The sequence below is a fragment of the Theropithecus gelada genome, chromosome 19 (assembly GCF_003255815.1).
Source record: "Theropithecus gelada isolate Dixy chromosome 19, Tgel_1.0, whole genome shotgun sequence".
In the NCBI taxonomy this organism is placed as follows: domain Eukaryota; kingdom Metazoa; phylum Chordata; class Mammalia; order Primates; family Cercopithecidae; genus Theropithecus; species Theropithecus gelada.
The window spans coordinates 30,359,795-30,382,490 of record NC_037687.1 but is presented as its reverse complement, the minus strand read 5'-3'; the positions used below and the strand labels follow the sequence as shown (position 1 = coordinate 30,382,490).

The 22,696-nt window shown below is 44.6% G+C and overlaps 1 protein-coding gene across 1 annotated transcript; it reads right to left on the bottom strand.

Annotated features, from left to right (window-relative positions):
* Positions 1 to 27: 27 nt before the first annotated feature.
* Positions 28 to 13,441, bottom strand: LOC112613434 (zinc finger protein 761-like). The gene is given in 5 exon segments (XM_025368929.1): positions 28 to 166; positions 169 to 388; positions 390 to 3,028; positions 8,223 to 8,349; positions 13,353 to 13,441. Coding segments are annotated over 5 exon segments (3,138 nt in total). The 5' UTR covers positions 13,368 to 13,441; the 3' UTR covers positions 28 to 29.
* Between the last annotated feature and the right edge of the window lie 9,255 nt (positions 13,442 to 22,696).

The following is a 22,696-nucleotide window of genomic DNA, read 5'->3' as shown; positions in this document are numbered from 1 at the left end:
ATGATGACGTGCAAGCTTTGCTTTTCGATTCAAAACCCTTTCACAATCACTACACTTGTAAGGTTTCTTTCTAATATGATTTCTAGGACTATCAACGTTTGATTTGAATCTGAAAGCTTCATCACATTCTTCACATTTGTAAGGTTTCTCTCTAGTATGAGTTCAAGGTATGAATGATGTCTGAAAAGTTTGCCGGTTTTATCACACTTCTAAGATCTCTCTTCATTATGGATTCTCCAATGATTTGCAATAGTTGTAGCATTACTGAAGACATGGTGACAATCACTACATTTGTGAAGTGCTGACTGCCCATGAAAGGCTTTGCCACACTCATTACATTTGTAAGGTTTCTCTCCAGTATGAAGTCTACGATGGCGTGTAAGGTATGACTTCCGACTAAACATCTTACCACACTCATTACACTTGTAAGGTTTCTCTCCAGTATGAAGTCTACGATGGCATGTAAGGTGTGACTTCTGACCAAAGGTCTTGCCACAGTCATTACACTTGTAAGGTTTCTCTCCAGTATGAAGTCTACGATGGTATGCAAGGTATGACTTCTGATTAAACGTTTTGCCACACTCATTACACTTGTAAGGTTTCTCTCCAGTATGAAGACTATGATGGCGTCTAAGGTACGACTTCTGACTAAAGGTCTTGCCACACTCATTACACTTGTACAGTTTCTCTCCAGTATGAATTCCCCTATGTATTACAAGGCTTGATTTGAAACGGAAAGCTTTGTCACATTCTTCACATTTGTAAGGTTTCTCTCCAGTATGAACTCTACGATGGTATGTAAGGGATGATGTCCGGCTAAAGGTCTTGCCACATTCATTACACTTGCAAAGATTCTCTCCAGTATGACTTTTCCGATGTATTTCAAGGTTTGATTTGAAACTGTAAGCTTTGTCACATTCTTCACATTTGTAAGGTTTCTCTCCAGTATGAAGTCTACAATAGCATTTAAGGGTTAACTGTTGATTGAAGTTCTTGCCACCCTCATTACACTTGCAAGGTTTCTCTCCAGTATGAAGTCTACGATGGCATGTGAGGGATGACTTGTGACGGAAGGTCTTGTCACACTCATTACACTTGTAAGGTTTCTCTCCAGTATGAAGTGTACGATGGCATATAAGGGATGACTTCTGAATAAAGGTCTTGCCACATTCATTACAGTTGTATGGTTTCTGTCCAGTATGAATTCTCCTATGTCTTTCAAGGTTTGATTTCCTACCGAAAGCTTTGTCACATTCTTCACATTTGTAAGGTTTCTCTCCAGTGTGAAGTCTACGATGGTATGTAAGGGATGACTTCCGACTAAACGTCTTGCCACACTCATTACACTTGTAAGGTTTCTCTCCAGTGTGAATTCTCCTGTGTCTTTCAAGCTTTGATTTGAAACTGAAAGCTTTGTCACATCCTTCACATTTGTAAGGTTTCTTTTCAGGATGAAGTCTACGATGGCATGTAAGCGATGACTTCTGACTAAAGATCTTGCCACACTCCTTACACTTATACAGTTTCTCTCCAGTATGAACTCTCCTATGTCTTTCAAGGTTTGATTTCAAACCGAAAGCTTTGTCACATTCTTCACATTTGTACGGTTTCTCTCCAGTATGAAGTCTACGATGCCACGTAAGGGATGATATCCGGCTGAAGGTCTTGCCACACTCAGTACACTTGTAAAGATTCTCTTCAGTGTGAATTTTCCGATGTATTTCAAGGTTTGATTTGAAACTGTAAGCTTTGTCACATTCTTCACATTTGTAAGGTTTCTCTCTACTATGAAGTCTACGATGGCATTTAAGGGTTAACTGCTGACTGAAGGTCTTGCCACACTCATTGCACTTGTAAAGTTTCTCTCCAGTATGACGTCTACGATGCCATGTAAGGGATGACTTCTGACTAAAGGTCTTGCCACACTCATTACACTTGTAAGGTTTCTCTCCAGTATGAAGTCTACGATGGCATGTAAGGTATGACTTCGAACTGAAGGTCTTGTCACACTCATTACACTTGTACGGTTTCTCTCCAGTATGAATTCTCCTATGTGTTTCAAAGTTTGATTTGAAACAGAAAGCTTTGTGACATTCTTCACATTTGTAAAGTTTCTCTCCAGTATGAAGTCTACGATGGTATGTAAGGGTTAACTCCTGACTAAAGGTCTTGCCACACTCATTACACTTGTATGGTTTCTCTGCACTATGAATTCTCCTATGTCTTTCAAGGATTGATTTGAAACTGAAAGCTTTGTCACATTCCTCACATTTGTAAGGTTTCTCAACAGTATGAAATCTACAATGGCATGTAAGGGATGACATCTGACTGAAAGTCTTGCCACACTCATTACACCTGTAAGGTTTCTCACCAGTGTGACATCTATGATGGCCTGCAAGGTATTGCTTCTGATTAAAGACCTTGCCACACACATCACATTTATATTGTTTCTGTCCCAAATAGATTATCTGACGTTTCCTTAAGAGTGAGCTATAATTAAAGGCTTTGCCACTCTCATTACACGGGAAAGATTTTTCTCTCATGTGTACTTCCTGTTTTTGTGTGAGTAATGAAGAATTCCGGAAATCATTCCCATAGTTATTAGATATATGGGTTTTGGGCCTACAAGAAATTCTTTGGGCTGTTGAAAATGAGGAAGCATCGTTGATAGACTTCTCAACTTGATTATCAATTTTCCCTTTGGTGTGAAATATGTGCAGTTCGGGCAGATGTGAATGAAAGCTTAATCCAAGCTGATCTTTAATAGGCTTGTTTCCAGCATGACTATGATCATATCGGTCTCTACTACCTGTCAAGTTGTTGATTTTTGTAATGGGTGCTTCATGGCCATTTCTTTCATCTTCTTGCCACTGAAACTCAAAGTTATGAATATCTTCATCAATATCGTGGAAGCAAAAATCTCCAATGTGATGACTTTCATGTCTTTGCAAAGTCCCTGTGTGGAGCACTTCTCTATTGCCTTGCGCTGTTGATGAGAACTCCTTCATCATGCACTTGGAAGAAATAGCTACAAAATATAAACACCAAAATTTTCAAGTTAAGTACAGATGGTAAACAATGCTGAAATGTGTAACTATGACACAAAAAACAATACTTATTTTAAACTTTCCAAAATGACCCTCAAAGCTTAGGAACAGAAAAGCGTAAGATTCTTTAACAAATAATGGGCTATTACATGTGCTTCAAATTACTTTTACAGAAGCCTATTTCCAATATTGTGACAAAACAATGATAGGGCACAACTGTGTGTCACCTAAAGTAAGGAATATTTTTCCACTGGGACCCTAAAGTGTCTAACAGTTTCCAAAAAATATCACTGTCACATCAATGAAAAGTATATATTCTTCATATTTGCTATATAGAAATAAATGCTAAAGGATCACAGGAAATACTATATTGGTAAATAATCCACAACAAGCTTATGTAAGGATAACCAAAATCAATGGAAATTCTGTATTGTCAAACAATCACAGCACTGAGAAGATAAGAAAAGACTACAAAATTTAGCCAGGCGTGGTGGCCCACATCTGTAGTCCCAGCTACTTGGGAGGGTGAGTCACAAGAATCATTTGAACCCGAGAGGCAGAGGTAGCAGTGAGCCAAGATTGCACTGTACTTTAGCCTGGGTGACAAAGTGAGACTCCATCTCAAAAAACAAAAAAAGTTAATACAATGTTTTTCTGAATAACTGTCATAAAATTACCTATATCCATGCAGAAAAGGCACTTCGTGACATTTTAAATAATTTTTTTATTTTTACATTTTTGAGGTTAAGTTTCACTCTCTCGCAACCGGCTGGAATTAAATGGCCTGATCTCGGCTCACTGCAACCTCCGCCTTTTGGGTTCAAGCGATTCTCCTGCCTCAGCCTCCTGAGTACCTGGGATTACAGGTACACGTCACCATGCTTGGCTAATTTTTGTATTTTTAGTAGAGACAGGGTTTCAACATGTTGGCCAGGCTGGCCTTAAACTGTTAACTTCAAGTGTTCTACCTGCTTCAGCCTCCCAAAGTCCTGGGATGGCATGCATGAGCCACAGCATCCGGTGGCACTTTGTGACATTAACTAGTGGACTGTGTCAGTTATACTGCATACCGCATACATACCGAAAAGCCTTATGTACAATCATAAAAATTAATTAGTAAAATATTGTAATGCACAAAACCAGGAAGCAAATAAGTACCTTTATACAACCTGCAAAATTCTAAACAATTCGCTGCTAAGAAAAAATCCACAACTTTTACTTACCACCAGCGTACAATGTAAGAAAGGAAATACATGTTAAGATCACTACCTTCTGATTTATGAAGTCAAAAATGTACACAGCATTATAAGGAATAAGAATTGACTAACGGCCAGGCACGGTGGCTCAGGTCTGTAATCCCAGCACTTTGGGAGGCTGAGGCGGGTGGATCATGACGTCAGGAGTTCAAGAGTAGCCTGGCCAACATGGTGAAATCCCAACTCTACTAAAAATACAAAAAAATTAACTGGGTATGGTGGTGGGTGCCTGTAATCTCAGCTACTTGGAAGGCTGAGGCAGGAGAATCATTTCAACCTGGGAGGTGGAGGTTGTAGTGAGCTGAGATCGCACCACTGCATTCCAACCTGATTGAGAGGGTGAGACTTCATCTCGAAAAAAAAAAAAAAAAAAAGAATTGACTAACAGTGCCAGAGGGTGCAATTATGATGTCACAACTACATTTATGAAACAGCCAGGCAATACAGCAATTCTATAGATACATATGCATTGTTGGCCTTAATTATCTAGTTCACTATGCACAAAATACAAAACACAGAATGTGTACTGGGAAAATGTTTAAACTGAGATCAGAGAAAACATTTTATCATTCAAATTGCACAATAAAAACATAAACAATATGATGCAGCCTCCCTGGTGTGAATGTTCTTATTGGCCAAAAGCCATGTTCAGAGTTTTTATTCTCCAATGGGATGTTCCTGCAGATGGGGCCTTTGAGAGCATTTGGTCATGGGTGTTGACTACTCATGAATAGGACTAGTGCTTTCATAAAAAGAGATACAAAAGAGCTCGTTTTCTGTTCCTCTTTCTCCCATGTCAGGACACAGCAGGAAGATGGCTGGGCTAAACCCTAAAGAAGGCTCTCACTAGGAACCAATTTGGCTGGCATCTTGCTCTTGGGTTTCCCACTTTCCAAATTCATGAGAAATAAATGTCTATGTCTGAAGCCTCCCACTTTAAGCTATTTCTTTTTTTGTTTGTTTTTGAGACCAATTCAAGCTCTATCACCCAGGCTGGAGTGTAGTGGCAGGATTCTCCTGCCTCAAGAGATTCTCCTACCTCAGCCCGGAGTCTCACTTTGTCACCTGGACTGGAGTGCAGTGGGGCAATCTTGGCTCACTGCAACCTCCACCTCCCATGTTCAAGTGATTCTCCTGCCTCAGCCTCTCAAGTACTTGGGATAACAACCGTATGCCACCACGTCCAGCTAATTTTTGTATTGTTAGTAGAGACAGGGTTTCACCATGTTGGCCAGGCTGGCCTTGAACTCCTGAACTCAGGTGATCTGCCCCTCTCGGCCTCCCAAAGTGCTGGGATTATAGGCTTGAGCCACCACGCCTGGTCAATTTCTTGTATTTAGTAGATTTGAGGTTTCACCATGTTGGCCAGACTGGTCTCAAACTCCTGACTTCAAGTGATCCGCCCACCTTGGCATCCCAAACTGCTGAGATTAGAGGCGTGAGCCACCTCGGCCGGCCAGTCTAAGCTATTTCTGTCAGTGAAATGACTGAGACAGGAAAAGGAGCATCTCATTATCAACATCACCAAAGGCTGACAGATCTGATTAAACAAAGGAAGTTTAGAGACTGTACTATAAATCTCACAATACTTGAAGCCATCTAGAGCAATAACATGTTTTAAAAATTTTAAAGCTGGCCAGGCATGGTGGTTCACGCCTGTAATCCCAGCACTTTGGGAGGCTGAGGCAGGAGGAACACAAGGTCAGGAGATCGAGACCATCCTGGCTAATAGGGTGAAACCTGTTTCTACCCAAAAAAAAAAAAAAAAAAATTAGCTGGGTGCAGTGGCATGTGCCTGTAGTCCCAGCTGCTTGGGAAACTGAAGCAGGAAAATCACTTGAACTTGGGAGGTAGAGATTGCAGTGAGCCAGGATTGCACCACCACACTCCAGCCTGGGTGAGAGAAGGAGACTCTGTATTAAAAAAAAAAAGAAGAAGAAAGAAAAGAAAAAAAAAAGAAAGAAATGAAAGAAGTCTAAAGAGTAATTCCAACCCACAAATATATATAAAGTTCTCCAGTAAAGGTATCTAAAAAGACAGACAGGCTGGGTCTGTCTGGTGTTCACACCTGTAATCACAGAAGTTTAGAAGGCCGAGGTTGGTGGATCACTAGAGCGCAGGGGTTCAAGACCAGCCTGACCAAAAAGGAGAAACCCTGTGTCTATTAAGATATGAAATTAGCCAGGCGTGGTGGCACATGCCTGTAATCCCAGCTACTCGGGACACTGAGGCAGGAGAATCACTTAAACCCGGGCGTGGGAGGTTGGAGTGTCCCGAGATTGTGCCATTGCACTCCAGCATGGGCGACAAGAACAAAACTTCATCTCATCAACAAATAAATAAATAAATACATGAATAGGTAAATAAGAGGACTGATACAGAAACTGGTTTAGTGTACATTTTCTCCATAAATCAACTTTTTTTCTGTTATTTAGAAGAAAAAAACATGAAAAAACATTGTACATAAATGTTTATGAAAATGCAACATACACAGAAATAATTCTGACATAAATAAAGAATTCCAGTGGAGAAAGAGTAGTTTCTGCAGGTTATGAATTTTTTCTTTTCAGGCAGTCTCGTGTGCCACCCAGGCTGGAGTGCAGTGGTGCAATCTCAGCTCACTGCAACCTCCACCTCCCAGGTTCAAGCGACTCTCCTGCATTAGCCTCTTGAGTAGCAGGACTACAGGCGCCCACCATGGTGTCCAGCTAATTTTTGTATTTTTGGTAGAGATGGAGTTTCGCCATGTTAGCCAGGCTGGTTTTGAACTCCTGACCTCAGGTGATTTGCCTGCCTTGGCTCTCATAGTTCTGGAATTACAGGCACGGGTCACAAGAATCATTTGAGCCCAAGAGGCGGAGTTGGCTGTGGTGAGCCAAATATCCCCACTGCACTGTAGCCTTGGTGACAGAGTGAGACTCCATCATAAACAAACAAACAAACAAAAAAGGAAATAAGGGGGTCAAAGCATGTCTACACAAAAAAGCAATTAAACACAAAAAGTAGGAAATCAGAAATGAAGAACCAAAAAAAAACCTACAAGAAATACAGATAATATGTAACAAAATCACAAAGATAAGGTCTTCTCCATCAGTAATACTTCAGCTGTAAGTACTTAACTCTGCACTCAGAAGGCAAAGACTGGCTGAATCAACAAGAACCAACTATATGTTGTCTACAAGAGACTCATAGACTCATATTAGCCTAAAGGACACACATATGCAAAGTTTTTTGTTTGTTTGTTTGTTTTTTTGTTTTGTTTTTGAGATGGAGTCTTGCTGTGTTGCCAGGCTGGAGTGCAGCGGTGATCTTGGCTCACTGCAACCTCTGATTCCTGGGTTTATGTGATTTTCCTGCCTCAGCCTCTGGAGTAGCTGGGATTATAGGCATGTGCCATCAAACCCTGCTAATTTTTGTATTTTTTGTAGAGACGGGGTTTCACCATGTAGGCCAAACTGGTCTCAATCTTCTGACCTTGTGATCCACCCACCTCAGCCTCCCAAAGTGCTGGGATTACAGGCGTAAGCCACCATGCCTGGCCACACATATGCAAAAATTTTAAAAATAAAAGCCAATAATTAGGTATGGGGTTGGCGCCTGTAATCCCAGTTGCTCAGGAGACTGTGGAAGATCTCTTGAGCACAGGAGATCAAGATGAATTTCAACAACACAGCAAGACCCTGTGTGGAAAAAAAACAAACTAAAAAAGTTGCCCGACATGCTGGCATGTGCCTGTACCAGCTACCAGGGGAGGCTGAGGTGGGACAATCACATCAGCCCAGGAATTCAAGACTGCAGTGAACCATGATCCCACCACTTCACTCCACCCTGGGTGACAGAGAGAGACACTGTATCTAAAAAAGAAGAGCAAATAAAAAGATATGCAAGGGCACATCCCCAGGAGGGAAGGTATCCTCACCCAGGGAGACCAGGTTCCTATAATTCTCCAACATCACAGCCCTGTATAGAGTCCTCTGAGCAGGGTCCAGGCATTTCCACTCCTCCTGAGAGAATTCTATGGCCACATCCCTGAATGTCAACAGACCCTGAAATGAAAACACATTTTAACCAAATGGTTATGGGCGGAGTTCTTATCTTTACAGAAAATGAGAAGAAAAGAGAGGTGAAAGCATGGATTTAAATGCAGTGAATATTCTAACAAATCTGAGTAAGGGATTTCTCACCACATTTTGTCTTCCCAGTTGTGTTTTACCAAACTTTTTTTTTTTTTCCTGAGGTGGAGTCTCACTCTGTTGCCCAGGGTGGAGTGCAAAGGCACAGTCTCCACTCTCTGGATCTCCACCTCCCAGGATCAAGCGATTCTCCTGCCTTAGCTTCCTGAGCAGCTGAAATTACAGGCATGTGCCACCAGGACCGGTTAATTTTGTATTTTTAGCAGAAATGGGTTTTCACCGTATTCACCAGGTTGGTCTCAAACCCCTGACCTCCTGATTCGCCTGCCTCAGCCTCTCCAAGTTCTGGAATTACATGCATGATCCACTGTGCCCAGCCCAGAAACTTTTATTGACACACCAAGTGACATTCAGTATCTAGATATGACAGAGTATGAGTGATGTCTTCAGAGATGACAACGTTCACAGTGAAAGATCAGAAACTAATATCTGCCTGAGAGCAGTGGCACATGCCTGTTATCCCAGCTACCTGGGAGGCTGACAAAGGAGAATTGCTTGATCCCGGGAGGTAGAGGTTGCAATGATCTGAAATCACACCAATCCAGCCTGGGCAACAGAGACCCCATCTCAAAAAAAAAAAAAAAAAAAAAAAAAAAATTACATATATATACACACACACATATATATAAATATATAACATATTATTTATATATTTTTTTAATATATTAGCCGGGCACGGTGGCAGGCACCTGTGGTTCCAGCTACTTGGGAGCCTGAGGTAGGAGGATGGCTTGAGACTGAGAGTAGAAGTTGCAGTGAGCTAACATTGCGCCACTGTGCTCCAGCCTGGGCAAAACAGTGAGACCTAGTCTCAAAATAAAATAAAATGCATGAAAACTAGATTACTCAAAGTATGAAAATCATATATATACATATATATATGTATGTCAACAAAATAATGAAACCTACACACACAAAAAACCAGATGTTAATACAAAGATTTGTCATTTTCCCCAGATTTTCAAAATGGAAAAGCTGTTCAAAATATATACATTTGTGTGTGTATATATGTATGTATATGTATATGTGTGCGTGTATATTGTGTGTGTGGGTGTATATATATATAAAGGCTTTAAAAATATAAAAAGTAGCAAGTTTTGTTGACCTGAAGAGGAATCTCATCTTGCTGGAAAAGGACACTTTGGCAGTTGGGGGCAGGGGGGAATCTTGTGGGATTTAAGAAAACAGGAAATGCCCCATCCTAGAGGAAGCAATCACCCTTTCACCTGCCTGACCTGGAGGAAGCTTCAGATATGTGTAGGAATGCAGGCGTGCGCAGAGGCAGCCACTATGGCACTCTTTATACAGAGAAAAATTGCAAAGAACCCACTTATCATTCAGCCAATTTCCAATGCAGATGGCAAAGAGCAAGCTCTCCACGTTTACTAACAAGACAACATGTAAATGTTCACAACCAGCAGGATCAAGTCTCAAAGTAAAATATTTCCTGGAACACAAAGAAGAAAACAACAGACACTGGGGTCTACTTGAGGGTGGAGGGTGGGAGGAAGGAGATGAGCAGAAATAATAATTATAGGGGGCCAGATGCGGTGGCTCACGCCTGTAATCCCACCACTTTGGGAGGCCGAGGCAGGTGGATCACCTGTCAGGGGTTCAAGATCAGCCTGGCCAACATGGTGAAACCCTGTCTCCACTGAAACTACAAAAATTAGCAAGGCGTTGCCGGGCGCGGTGGCTCACACCTGTAATCCCAGCACTTTGGGAGGCCGAGGTGGGTGGATCGCGAGGTCAGGAGATCGAGACCATCCTGGCGAACACGGTGAAACCCCGTCTCTACTAAAAATATAAAAAAATTAGCCGGGCGTGGTGGCGGGCGCCTGTAGTCCCAGCTTCTAGGGAGGCTGAGGCAGGAGAATGGCGTGAACCCGGGAGGCAACGGAGCTTGCAGTGAGCGGAGATCGTGCCACTGCACTCCAGCCTGGGCGACAGAGCGAGACTCCGTCTCAAAAAAAAAAAAAAAAAAAAATTAGCAAGGCGTGGTAGCAGGCCCCTGTAATTCCAGCTACTCGGGAAGCTGAGGCAGAAGAATTGCTTGGACCTGGGAGGCAGAGGTTGCAGCGAGTTCACATCATGCCATTATACTCCAGCCTGGGCAACAAGAGCAAAACTCAGTCTCAAACAAATAAATAGATAAAAAATAACTATTGGGTAAGGGGCTTAACACCAGAGTGATGAAATAATCTGTACAACAAACCCTGAAGACACTCGTTTACCTGTGTAACAAACCTTCACATGTAGCCCCAAATCTAAAGTGAAAACAGAAATATACAAACTTTTTTATTTTTTTGAGACGAGTCTTGCTCTGTGCCCAGGATGCAGTGCAGTTACACAATCTCAGATCACTGTAACCTCCGCCTCCCAGGTTCAAGGGATTCTCTTGCCTCAGCTTCCTGAGTAGCTTGGATTACAGGCATATGCCATCACACCCAGCTAATTTTTGTAAAAAGATTTTTCTTCTTTTAATTTACTGCCGACCTTTTTCTAAAGTCTCATAATGATGCAGAAATACACAAGTACGAGACTTGCTCTGACAGCTGACATGGAACTGACAGTAGTGACTCCCCAGTGAGGCTGGAAGGAGGGTGGAGGATGTGACAGGGAACGGAGATGCCTTATGGCCAAGGGTCTAAGCTTCAGTTTTGCTTGGTGTTTTACCACAAAATAAATACATTCAACATGTGATGTTTAAATATAAAAATATGTATTTAATAATATTGTTGGGGCTGGGCACAGTGGCTTGCACCTGTAAACCCAGCCCTCCAGGAGGCTGAGGTGGGCAGATCACCTGAGGTGAGTAGTTTGAGACCAGCCTGGCCAACATGGTGATACCCGTCACTAATAAAAATATAACAAAATTAGCTGGGCATGGTGACACGTGCCTGTAATCCCAGCTACACGGGAGGCTGAGGCATGAGAATTACTTGGACCCGGAAGATGGAGGTTGCCTTGAGCCAAGATCATGCCACTGCACTTCAGCCTGGGCAACAGAGCAAGACTTCATATATTCGAAATATAATATTATCATAATATAATAATAATGATAATAATAAAAATTATCACCATTTTTACTGAAAACACCTGTTTTACAAGCCTCTCCACAGTAACACTACAGTCTCCATGAGCTTAATGTGCTAAGAATGGTTTAATGAATCTCCTGCTTTTAGGTTGATTTCATATTCTTAAAATAATGATGGAATAAAACATCATCTATCATTCATGTCTATGTATGAACTTTCCATTCTAATTAGTAAGATTTTTGGAGTCAGAAACACAGCAACTCACTGAATTACCTAAAAATGTAGTATAAAATCAGGCAGAAACATTTCTCCATATTGGTCGCCTTTTCTAGAATTTACCACATACTTTGTGCATATTAATACATGACTTCTGTTGCAAGAAGTCAGGGATCCCGAATGGAGGGACCGGCTGAAGCTGCGGCAGAAGAACATGAATTGTGAAGATTTCATGGACGTTTATTAGTTCCCCAAATTAATACTTTTATAATTTCTTACACCTGTCTTTACTGCAATCTCTGAACATAAACTGTGAAGATTTCATGGACATTTATCATTTCCCCAGTCAATACTCTTGTGATTTCCTATGCCTGTCTTTACTTTAATCTCTTTAATCCCATCATCTTCATAATCTGAGGATGTATGTTGCTTCAGGACCCTGTGATGATTGAGTTAACTACACTAATTGTTCCTAAACCATGTGTGTTTAAACAATATAAAATCTGGGCACCTTGAAAAGAAAACAGGATAATAGTGATGTTCAGGGAACAAGGGAGATAACCATTAGGTCTGAATGCCTGAGAGCCGGGTGGAACAGAGCCATATTTCTCTTCTTTCAAAAGCAAATAGGAGAAATATCGCTGAATTCTTTTGCTCAGTAAGGAACAGCTCTGAGAAAGAGAATGCGTTCCTAGGGGTAGGCCTCTAAAATGGCCACTGTAGGAATGTCTGTCTTTTACGGTTGCAGATAAGGGATGAAGTAAACCCTGGTCACCCGTCTGCTCCCAGGTCTATCAGGATGAGGAAATTCCCACCTAGTAAATTTTTAGTGAAAGTGGTTGTCTGCTCTCAAACCCTGTCGCCTGATAAGATGTTATCAACGACAATGCATGCCTGAAACTTTAATAGCAATTTTAATTTCACCCTGGTCCTGTGATCTCACCCTGCCTCCATTTGCCTTGTAATATTTGATTACCTTGTGAAGCATTTGATCTCTCTGACGCATATCCTATTCGTACACTCCCTCCCCTTTGAAAATCACTAATAAAAACTTGCTGGTTTTGCAGCTTGGGGGGCATCACAGAACCTGCCAACATGTGATGTGTCTCCCAGACACACAGCTTTAAACTTTCTCTCTTTGTACTCTTTCCCTTTATTTCTCAGACTGGCCGACACTTAAGGAAAATAGAAAAGAACCCACGTTGAAATATTGGGGGCCAGGTTCCCCTGATAGACTTCCATCAGCAGTTGCTCTAATCCTGGTCCACAGAGAGGTGACAAGAGCATCCAGATGTGGCCCCTGAACAATCCCTGCTGCCCAACAGCACTGACACCACGGGACCCTCACCCCGTCTCCATCCATGTCTGGGTGTGAGCCCTTCCCAGGCCCATGCCCAGTGCTGCCTCTTCCCAAGTTCATGTCACTGGGTCACGAGAGATAAAATCTAAGCGCAATGAGAGGGACTGAGGGAAGGCATGGGTGAATGTGAGCAAACTTGTCAGGCAGAACGCTTCAGACTCAGAGAAGATTCCCAACTCCAAGGCCCAGCAGCATTTCTGAAAGGAAGGAGACAGAACAATCCACCGAGAATATCATCTCACCTGAGGAAGAGCCATCCCTGACTCCTTTGCTTTCCTCTTCCTCTTCTGGGTTTCTTCCTCATGTATCAAGAGTGTTTAGCAGTCAATCCTGAAAGTTAAAAATACGTTGTTTATTGCTCAGAATCAACACATCCCCCTCCCTGTAACACAATGAAACATACAAAGGAGACCTCACCCTGAGGAAATGTGGTCCCCTCTACTGCCCACTGCAGAAGGGACAATAAACTCCTATAGGAAAACTCCCACTTCTCTCCTGGAGGAGCCCACACACACGCTCCTGCAGTGGGGAGCTGGGCTGGAATGAGCTCCCCTTCAGGGTACAGACCCAGCCCTGACCAATCCTCAGCCCAGACCCTGAGGATCACTTGGGCTCAGGAGTCCAAGACCAGTCTGGCCAACACGGTGATATACTGTCTCTACTAAAAATAGAAAAACTGAGCAGGCATGGTGGCTCATGTCTGTAGTACTAGCACTCTGGAAGGCCGAGGAGGGTGGATTACTTGAGGTCAGAAGTTCAAGACCAGCCTGGCCAACATGGTAGAGAAACCCCATCTCTACTAAATATAAAAAAAGTAAGTGGGCTTGGTGGGTGTCTGTAATCCCAGCTACTCAGAAGGCAGAGGCAGGAGAATCGCTTGAACCCAGGAGGTGGCAGTTGCACTGAACCAAGATCATGCCACTGAACTTCAGCCTAGGTGACAGTGTGAGACTCAAAAATAAAATAAAATAAAATAAAATAAAAATAAAACTACAATAATTAGCTGGGTGTGGTGGCACACACCTGCAATCTCAGCTACATGGGTTGCTGAGGCACAAGAATCATTTGAACCCAGGAAACAGAGGTTGCAGTGAGCCAAGATCATCAGACTGCACTCACAGCCTGGACAACAGAGACTCTGTCTCAAAAAAAAAAAAAAAAAAAAAAGTTTCTGATGTGATTGATGCAGGGATAATAAAACCTGAGTAACGTGATAGAGACTGATGGGCAGAGTGAACTTCAGATAGTGGTGGGAGGGCATGGGAGACAGCTCTGAGCCTAGACCTGAACGAGGAGAAAAGGGACAGTGCCTTTTAAAAAGCACAACATGCTTTTTAAAGGCATTATGCATTAAGCTCACATTCCCTTAAATATTGTTTCCAAAGCTGCTCAGCCTCTAGCCCAGCTGGAATCTCCAGGAAGAGGCAGAAAGAGTTTGAGAAAAAAGACGCAGGGGAGGACAGGGTGGTGAAAAGAGAAAGCAGCCTTCCACACCCCAATTTACACGCTTCACCGTATCCTAAAGTTGCAAGCAGCACCTGAAATCATCACTAATGAAACAGAAAATGCATTCGACTTACCGGCCCAGCAAGCCACGAAAATGAGCAATGCCATCTACCAAAATAGATTAACTTTAGACTACCTCCTAGCCCAGGAAGGAGGAGTATGTAGAAAGTTTAATCTAACTAATTGCTGCCTAGAAATCCATGACAATAGGAAGGCTATTATAGAAATAACTGCCAGAGGCCGGGCGCGGTGGCTCAAGCCTGTAATCCCAGCACTTTGGGAGGCCGAGTCGGGTGGATCACGAGGTCAGGAGATCGAGACCATCCTAGCTGACACGGTGAAACCCCGTCTCTACTAAAAAATACAAAAAAAACTAGCCGGGCGAGGTGGCGGGCGCGTATAGTCCCAGCTACTCTGGAGGCTGAGGCAGGAGAATGGTGTAAACCCGGGAGGCGGAGCTTGCAGTGAGCTGAGATCCGGCCACTGCACTCCAGCCTGGGCGACAGAGGGAGACTCCGTCTCACAAAAAAAAAAAAAAAAAGAGAAAGAACTGCCATTGGCTGGGCGCGGTGGCTCAAGCCTGTAATCCCAGCACTTTGGGAGGCCGAGACGGGCGGATCACGAGGTCAAGAGATCGAGACCATCCTGGCTAACACGGTGAAACCCCGTCTCTACTAAGAAATACAAAAAACTAGCCGGGCGCGGTGGCGGGCGCCTGTAGTCCCAACTACTCGGGAGGCTGAGGCAGGAGAATGGCGTGAACCCGGGAGGCGGAGCTTGCAGTGAGCTGAGATCCGGCCACTGCACTCCAGCCTGGGCGGCAGAGCGAGACTCCGTCTCAAAAAAAAAAAAAAAAAAAAAGAACTGCCAGAATGAAAAAATTAGCCCAAGTTCCAGTCCACACTTAGAAAAAGTAGGCTCCTGAGTCCCTCTTTAGAGGCTGGTTTTCCTCCTTCAGTATATTCAAAACCTTAATAAGAGTAGTTCTAGCCATGCTAAGAATTTGTTTAATACTCCCTTGCCTCTTACCTCTCCTTGTTAAGAACATTCAATCAACGATAGAAGCAATTGTAACCAGGCAGACTACGACTCAACTAATAGCTCTATGTGAATATCAGCCTGTGCCTAAAGAAGAAAACCTGCTCTTTCATGAAGAATCCAGTAACAGTGATGCTTTCTGTTAAAATCTTGTTTATAACAAGCATCTAAGGGAGGAAACTGAGGCAGACAATTAAAAAATAAATATGCATTCATTCACTCCAAGAAAAGTAAAGGGCAAGGCAAAGGTTAAAAAGAAAAGAAGAACCAGTTTTCCTCTGCCTAGCAAGCTCACTTCAAGAACTGTTATAAGATAACACTGTTTGCGAAGTCGAAGGCAAAGGAACGGGCTCCAGACAGCCCCCCACCTTCTCAGAACAAGGGTGAAAAAAAAAAAAAAAAAGGACAAATCTGTGTATTTAGCTGTTCTTGTTTTTCTTTCAACGCAGCTACAAGGCCACCAGCGATGGAAGGACACAAGTTACGCTATGCTATAGATTACCTGACCTATCAATATATGATTAACTGCTTGTATTCAGCTTCTGAAAGCAAAAAACCCCCACTCTGTGCTTGTTGAAATGCTCAGCTTTTTTGATGTAAACCCACGGAGCCGGTGCGTACCTTAAATGAACATCATCCTGTCTCCCCCATATCAGTCTCTTCTCAGTTTCCCACAACACCATCTCTGCGCCTTCTCTGCTGTCTCCATTACATTCTCTCTTCCCTGTTATACCGCCCTGACCCTAGGTTCTAGCAGCCTAGATCCCCAGGTGTCCTCCCTGCTGTGGTTCTCCTTCTGTTCTCTTTGCCACCAGCACCACTCTGTCTGCCCCGGCTCCAAATCCCTCCTCCTCTCCCTCACTCTGATGAGCCTCCCTCTTTGCTGCCCCTCTCCCTACCTTTCTGTCCTTCATCTCTCTGTACATCTAGCTTTTCTCTACATTTCTCCAGCTGCTTTTCTCCTCCTGCTTTCTTACCGTTTTCTTTTCACTTTTGCTGCCTCTCGGCAAATCCCTCACCCATCCTCTACTTTGCCATCTGTTGTGGGTCTTTCTCATTCTTCTTTTCTCTCTCTCTGGTTTTCTACTGCTCTGTCTCCTGATCCCTTTGGCCCACACAATCACAGGAGGGTTTGCAGTAAGACGCCTGCATCCCGGTGGAGCACATTTTCCAGGGGCTGGAGCTCGGCAGGCAAGAACACCCCGTGTCACAGGACAGGCCCCGGGCACCTCCCCAACGCGGGCTCAGGAGAAGCGGTGACTGTGGAGCGGAGACCTGTGGAGCAGCAGGGCCCCGCACGAGGACGGGGGTGAAGGGGCGATGGCGCCTTAAGACAGATGTGGGGTGGGGTCTGCAGGATCCCAGGACAAGGCAGAGGACGCGGCCTTCCCAGGACTGGGGCAGCGGCGCTGCGCTCCAGGGGCCTACAAGGGTGAGAATCCACCACTCTGGTGAGGACTTTAAAAAGCGCGGGGCGGGAGGAGTCAGAAAAAGGTTTAGAGCAGGAAAACTACGCGTAGAAAGTGTATACGTTGCTCTATAGCAGAAAGACCCGGGATGGGACCAGCCTCAGGGCGACCTAAAACCCAAAAGGAAGCGACCCCCGGCCTCACACGGGGATGTCTCAATTTGCTCTGGGTGAAGGACGACGGCTGAGAATTTCCAGGTTTGTGGGGATCCCAGGTCCCAGCTGCGGAAGCGCCGGGGACCTGGGAAACGCAGACAATAGAAGTCAGGGCGAAACTCACGCGCCGCGTTGGAACCGTCACTCCACGAGATCCGCTTCCTGGTCTGCGCGAATCTGCGCGCGCAGGACAGAAGCCAGGCCTGGGCGGGACCCGCGAGGAGGTGGGCGGGGCCTGGGCGAGGTAGGGGCGGGGCGCGAGGCGGAGAGACCTTGCGCTTTAGAACCCGCAGCGGGCGGGGCCGGGGCGGGACCTGTGCGCCTCTCAGCCTTGTTCCCAGCACCTCTGTTTCCGGGTTTTGGAGGCGAGACCAGCCGGGAAGGCTGAGGCATGATTCAAAAGCCCTGGAATTGTCTGGAACGGGGATGCAAACTAGAATGTAAAACGCAAGGCCTGGCCTGGGCGGAAGGTAGGATTTCATGCTGAGGGCCCATAGAACAGAATAGAAATCCTCTCCCTTTCTATTCTCCATTCACTCGGGAGGGAGAGTCCATCCTGTGCTCAGCTTCAGAGATTTCCCTAAAGCCACCGCTTGGGATGCAGGACGGAGTGCTCAGGCCAGAGAGGTGTGAGGTTACAGCTTGTTGGATAAACACAGCAAGGATGCTGGGGCGGGGGCGGGAGCCTGAGGTCCCAGCTACTCAGGAAGCAGCGGTGGGAGGATCACTGAGTCTGGGCGTCCAGGCCAGCCTGGGCGACAAAGTAACACTCCCTCCGGCAGGGCCCCCTTCCTCGTCTCTCTTTTTTTTCCCTTCGTTTTCTTTTAACGTTTTAAAATACAATTTTGGTGGTGTGAGATACAGATCCAACAGTATTCCATGTGGATATCCAGTTAGTTGTCCCAGCACATTTGTGGAAGAGATCTATTACCTTCTTTTACTTATTTATGTACTTAGTTCTTTTCTTTTGTTTTGAGACAGAATATTTGTCTGTCACCCAGGCTGGAGTGCAGTGGCGGGATCTGGGGTCACTGCAGCCTCTGCCTCCTGGGTTCAAGCAATTCCCCTGCCTGAGCCTCCGGAGTAGCTGCTATTACATGTGCGTGCCACCATGCCCGTCTAATTTTTATATATTTGTACGTGGGTTCACTATATTGGCCAGGCCGGTCTCAAACTCCTGACTTCAAGTGATCCACTTGCCTCTGCCTCGGAAAGTGCTGAGAGTACAGGCGTGAGCCACCGCGCCTGGCCCAACAAATGCTGTTTACTTGACTTTCTAATTGTTGAGAAAATTTAATCGAAAGCTATGGGTAAAAGAAAGAGAGATCAGACTGTTACTGTGTCTATGTAGAAAGAAGTAGACATAAGAGACTCCATTTTGTTCTGTAATAAGAGAAATTCTTCTGCCTTGAGATGCTGTTAATCTGTAACCCTAGCCCCAACCCTGTGCTTGCAGAGACATGTGCTGTGTTGACTCAAGGTTTAATGGATTTGGGGCTATGCAGGATGTGCTTTGTTAAACAAGTGCCTGAAGGCAGTATGCTTGGTAAAAGTCATCGCCATTCTCTAATCTCAAGTACCCAGGAACACAAACACTGCGGAAGGCCGCGGGGACCTCTGCCTAGGAAAGCCAGGTATTGTCCAAGGTTTCTCCCCATATGATAGTCTGAAATATGGCCTTGTGGGAAGGGAAAGACCTGATCATTCCCCAGCCCAACACCCGTAAATGGTTTGTGCTGAGGAGGATTAGTAAAAGAGGAAAGAAGGCCTCTTGGCAGTTGAGATAGAGAAAGCCATCTGTCTTCTGCCCGTCCCTGGGCAATGGAATGTCTGGGTGTAAAACCTGATTGTATGTTCTATTTACTGAGATAGGAGAAAACCGCCTTAGGGCTGGAGGTGAGACGTGCTAGGGGTAATGCTGATCTTTATGCATGGAAGATGTTTATGGAGATGTTTGCATATATGCACATCAAAGCACAGCACTTTTCCTTAAACTTATTCATGACACAGAGATCTTTATTCAAATGTCTTCCTGCTGACCCCCTCCCTACTATTACCGTATTGTCCTGCCACTTCCCCCTCTCTGAGATGGTAAAGATAATGATCAATAAGTATTGAGGGAACTCAGAGATGGGTGCCAGCGTGGGTCCTCCGTATGCTGAGCGTCGGTCCCCTGGGCCCACTTTTTCTTTCTCTATACTGTGCCTCTGTGTGTCTTTCTTTTCTCAAGTCTCTCGTCCCACCTGTCGGGAAACCCACAGGTGTGGAGGGGCAGGCCACCCCTTCAGAAAACAAAACAAAAAAGTCTTCCCCCAAATGACAAATCATCTGCATGACAATAATAGAGAAAAATAAAAATCATTTCATTAATAAATAAGCCTTAGACCCGATTGTGATGGGAAATAGAGGCAAACAGCTAAGAGGCTGAAAAAAGAAAGAAATTTCACTTTTCTATACAACAATTAAGTTCATGTTTTCAAGTTAAACACTAATCAGGTCTCAGGGAAGAGGAGTTGACAACACGGTTGGTCATACATAGTTCATCCTGCGTCTACTTGGTAATGAAGGTTGTAGGGTCCAGCCCTACCGGGCTTAGCGGGTGTTCTCCCCGTGTGCAGAGACGAGAGATTGTAATAAATAAAGACAAAAGACAAAGAGATAAAGAGGAAACAGCTGGGCCCAGGGGACCACTGCCATCTACACATGGAGACCGTTAGTGGCCCGTAAGGACTGGGGCCACTGATATTTATTGCATACAAGACAAGGGGGCAGGGTAAGGAGGGTGAATCTTCTAAGTGATTGACAAGGTGAAGCAACTCACGTGATCACAGGACAGGGGATCCTTCCATTTTAGGTAACTGAAGCAGAGAGAGAGAAGGCAGCATACATCAGTGTTTCTTCTATGCATTTATGAGAAAGACCAAAGACTTTAAGACTTTCACTATTTTTTCTACTGCTGTCCACTACGGACTTCAAAGAGGAACCAGCAGTATGGGAGGAACATAAAACTGGATGAGGAGCATGACCATTGAAACACAGCACCACAGGGAGGGATTTAGGCCTCCGGGTGACTGCGGGCAGGCCTGGATAATATCCAGCCTTCCACAAGAAGCTGGTGGAGCAGACTGTTCCCTGACTCCTCCAAGGAAAGGAGACTCCCTTTTGCGGTCTGCTAAGTAATGGGTGTCTTCCCAGACACTTCCATTACTGCTTGACCAAGGAGCCCTCAAGCGGCCTTATGCGGGCATGACAAAAGGTTCACCTCTTGCCTTCTAGGTCACTTCTCACAATGTCCCTTCATTACCTCACCCTACACCTGCTGGTTATTCCTAGGTTGTATTGGTAATGCAACAAAGAGTAATATTAAAAGCTAATGATTAATAATGTTTACAATAATGACTGATAATTGTCCGTGATCATCTCTATCTCTAACTTCTATTTGACTATTCTTATTCTAACTATTTTCTTTATTATATTATACTGAGACAGTTTGTGCCTTCAGTCTCTTGCCTCAGCATCTAGGCAATCTTTTGCCCATAGGAGGTGACCATCTGTCTCAGCTAATTAGCTTCATTCTGAGGGAGGGGGAGAAACCCTAACCCAGGTCTTTTTGACAAGTGTGAATTTTGCACCATGGTGACAGTTGCCCTCTCTGGTGAGGCTCCTACAATCTGACAGAAACTGATGTCAGTAGTAAATAATAAAATTTAGAATATATGATTAAGTATAGCGTTTATGTGAACACAAAGCGTGAGGATAGCCACCTGGAAACATCAACTCCAAAGGAATGGGATCAGCGTTCCCAAGTAGAGATGTTAAGTTTTCACACACGGAGAAAGACAGAGAAGCTTTAGCAGAATCACCACATTTTCCATTCAAGACCAGTGGGTAGGATAGGGTGCAGCAAGTTGATTGGTGATGGATTGATATACTTCAAGGAAGGTTACTTTATCACTTGATATAAAGGGGCAATGATCCAAGGAGGTCTTAGCTCTGGGGCTGCTTAGTCTTTCTATTTACAGAAACATTCTTTTTTTTTTTTTTTTTTTTTTTTGAGATGGAGTCTCGCTCNTTGTCCAGGAATTGCTGTTTGTGGATTTATCTTGCTGCTTACTACCCACCATCCCTTGTACTTTTTGTTTTTATAAGTCTGGACTCTTATTTATTTATTTTTTTGAGATGGAGTCTCGCTCTGTCGCCCAGGCTGGAGTGCAGTGGCCGGATCTCAGCTCACTGCAAGCTCCGCCTCCCGGGTTCACGCCATTCTCCTGCCTCAGCCTCCCGAGTAGCTGGGAGTACAGGCGCCGGCCACCTCGCCCGGCTAATTTTTTTCGTATTTTAGTAGAGACGGGGTTTCACCGTGTTAGCCAGGATGGTCTCGATCTCCTGAACTCGTGATCCGCCCGTCTCGGCCTCCCAAAGTGCTGGGATTACAGGCTTGAGCCACCACGCCCGGCCTTTTTTTTTTTTTTAAGATGAAGTCTTGCTCTCTCACCCAGACTGGAGTGCAGTGGTGCGATCTCGGCTCACTGCAAACTACACCTCTCGGATTCAAGCAGTTCTCCTGCCTCACCTTCCCAAGTAGCTGGGATTACAGGCAGACACCACCACGCCTAGCTAATTTTGTTTTCATTTTGTTCTTTGAGACAGAGTCTCGTGGTGTTGCCTAGGCTGGAGTGCAGTGACATGATCTCAGCTGCTCGCTGCAACCTCTGTCTCCCAGGTTCAAGTGATTCTCCTGCCTCACCCTCCCGAGTAGCTGGGATTACAGGAGTGCACGACCACGCCCAGCTAATTTTTTTATTTTTTTGTAGAGACGGGGTTTCACCATGTTGGCCTGGCTGGTCTTGAACTCCTGACCTTGTGATCCAACCGCTTCAGCCTCCGAAAGTGCTGGGATTACAGGCATGAGCCATCGCACCCTGCCTGACAAATACATATTTTTATGAGCATTTTAAATGTAAAACTAGCCTGCCACATCTTTGTAAGTACCTGGTTTCCATGTTGCAATTTTTTCACTTTGAATATTTAAATACCTTTTGTTTAGTCTGTGTAGGGTCCAGCCCTACGGGGCTTAGCTGGTGTTCTCCCCATGTGCAGAGACGAGAGACTGTAATAAATAAAGACACAAGACAAACAGATAAAGAGAAAATAGCTGGGCCCACAGGACCACTTCCATCAAGACGCGGAGACTGGGCTGGGCGCGATGGCTCACGCCTGTAATCCCAGCACTTTGGGAGGTCTAGGCGGGCAGATCACCTGAGGTTGGGAGTTCAAGACCAGCCTGACCAACATGGAGAAACCAGTCTCTACTGAAAATACAAAATTAGCAGGGTGTGGTGGCACACGCCTATAATTCCAGCTACTAGGGAGGTTGAGGCAGGAGAATCACTTGAACCTGGGAGGTGAAGGTTGTGG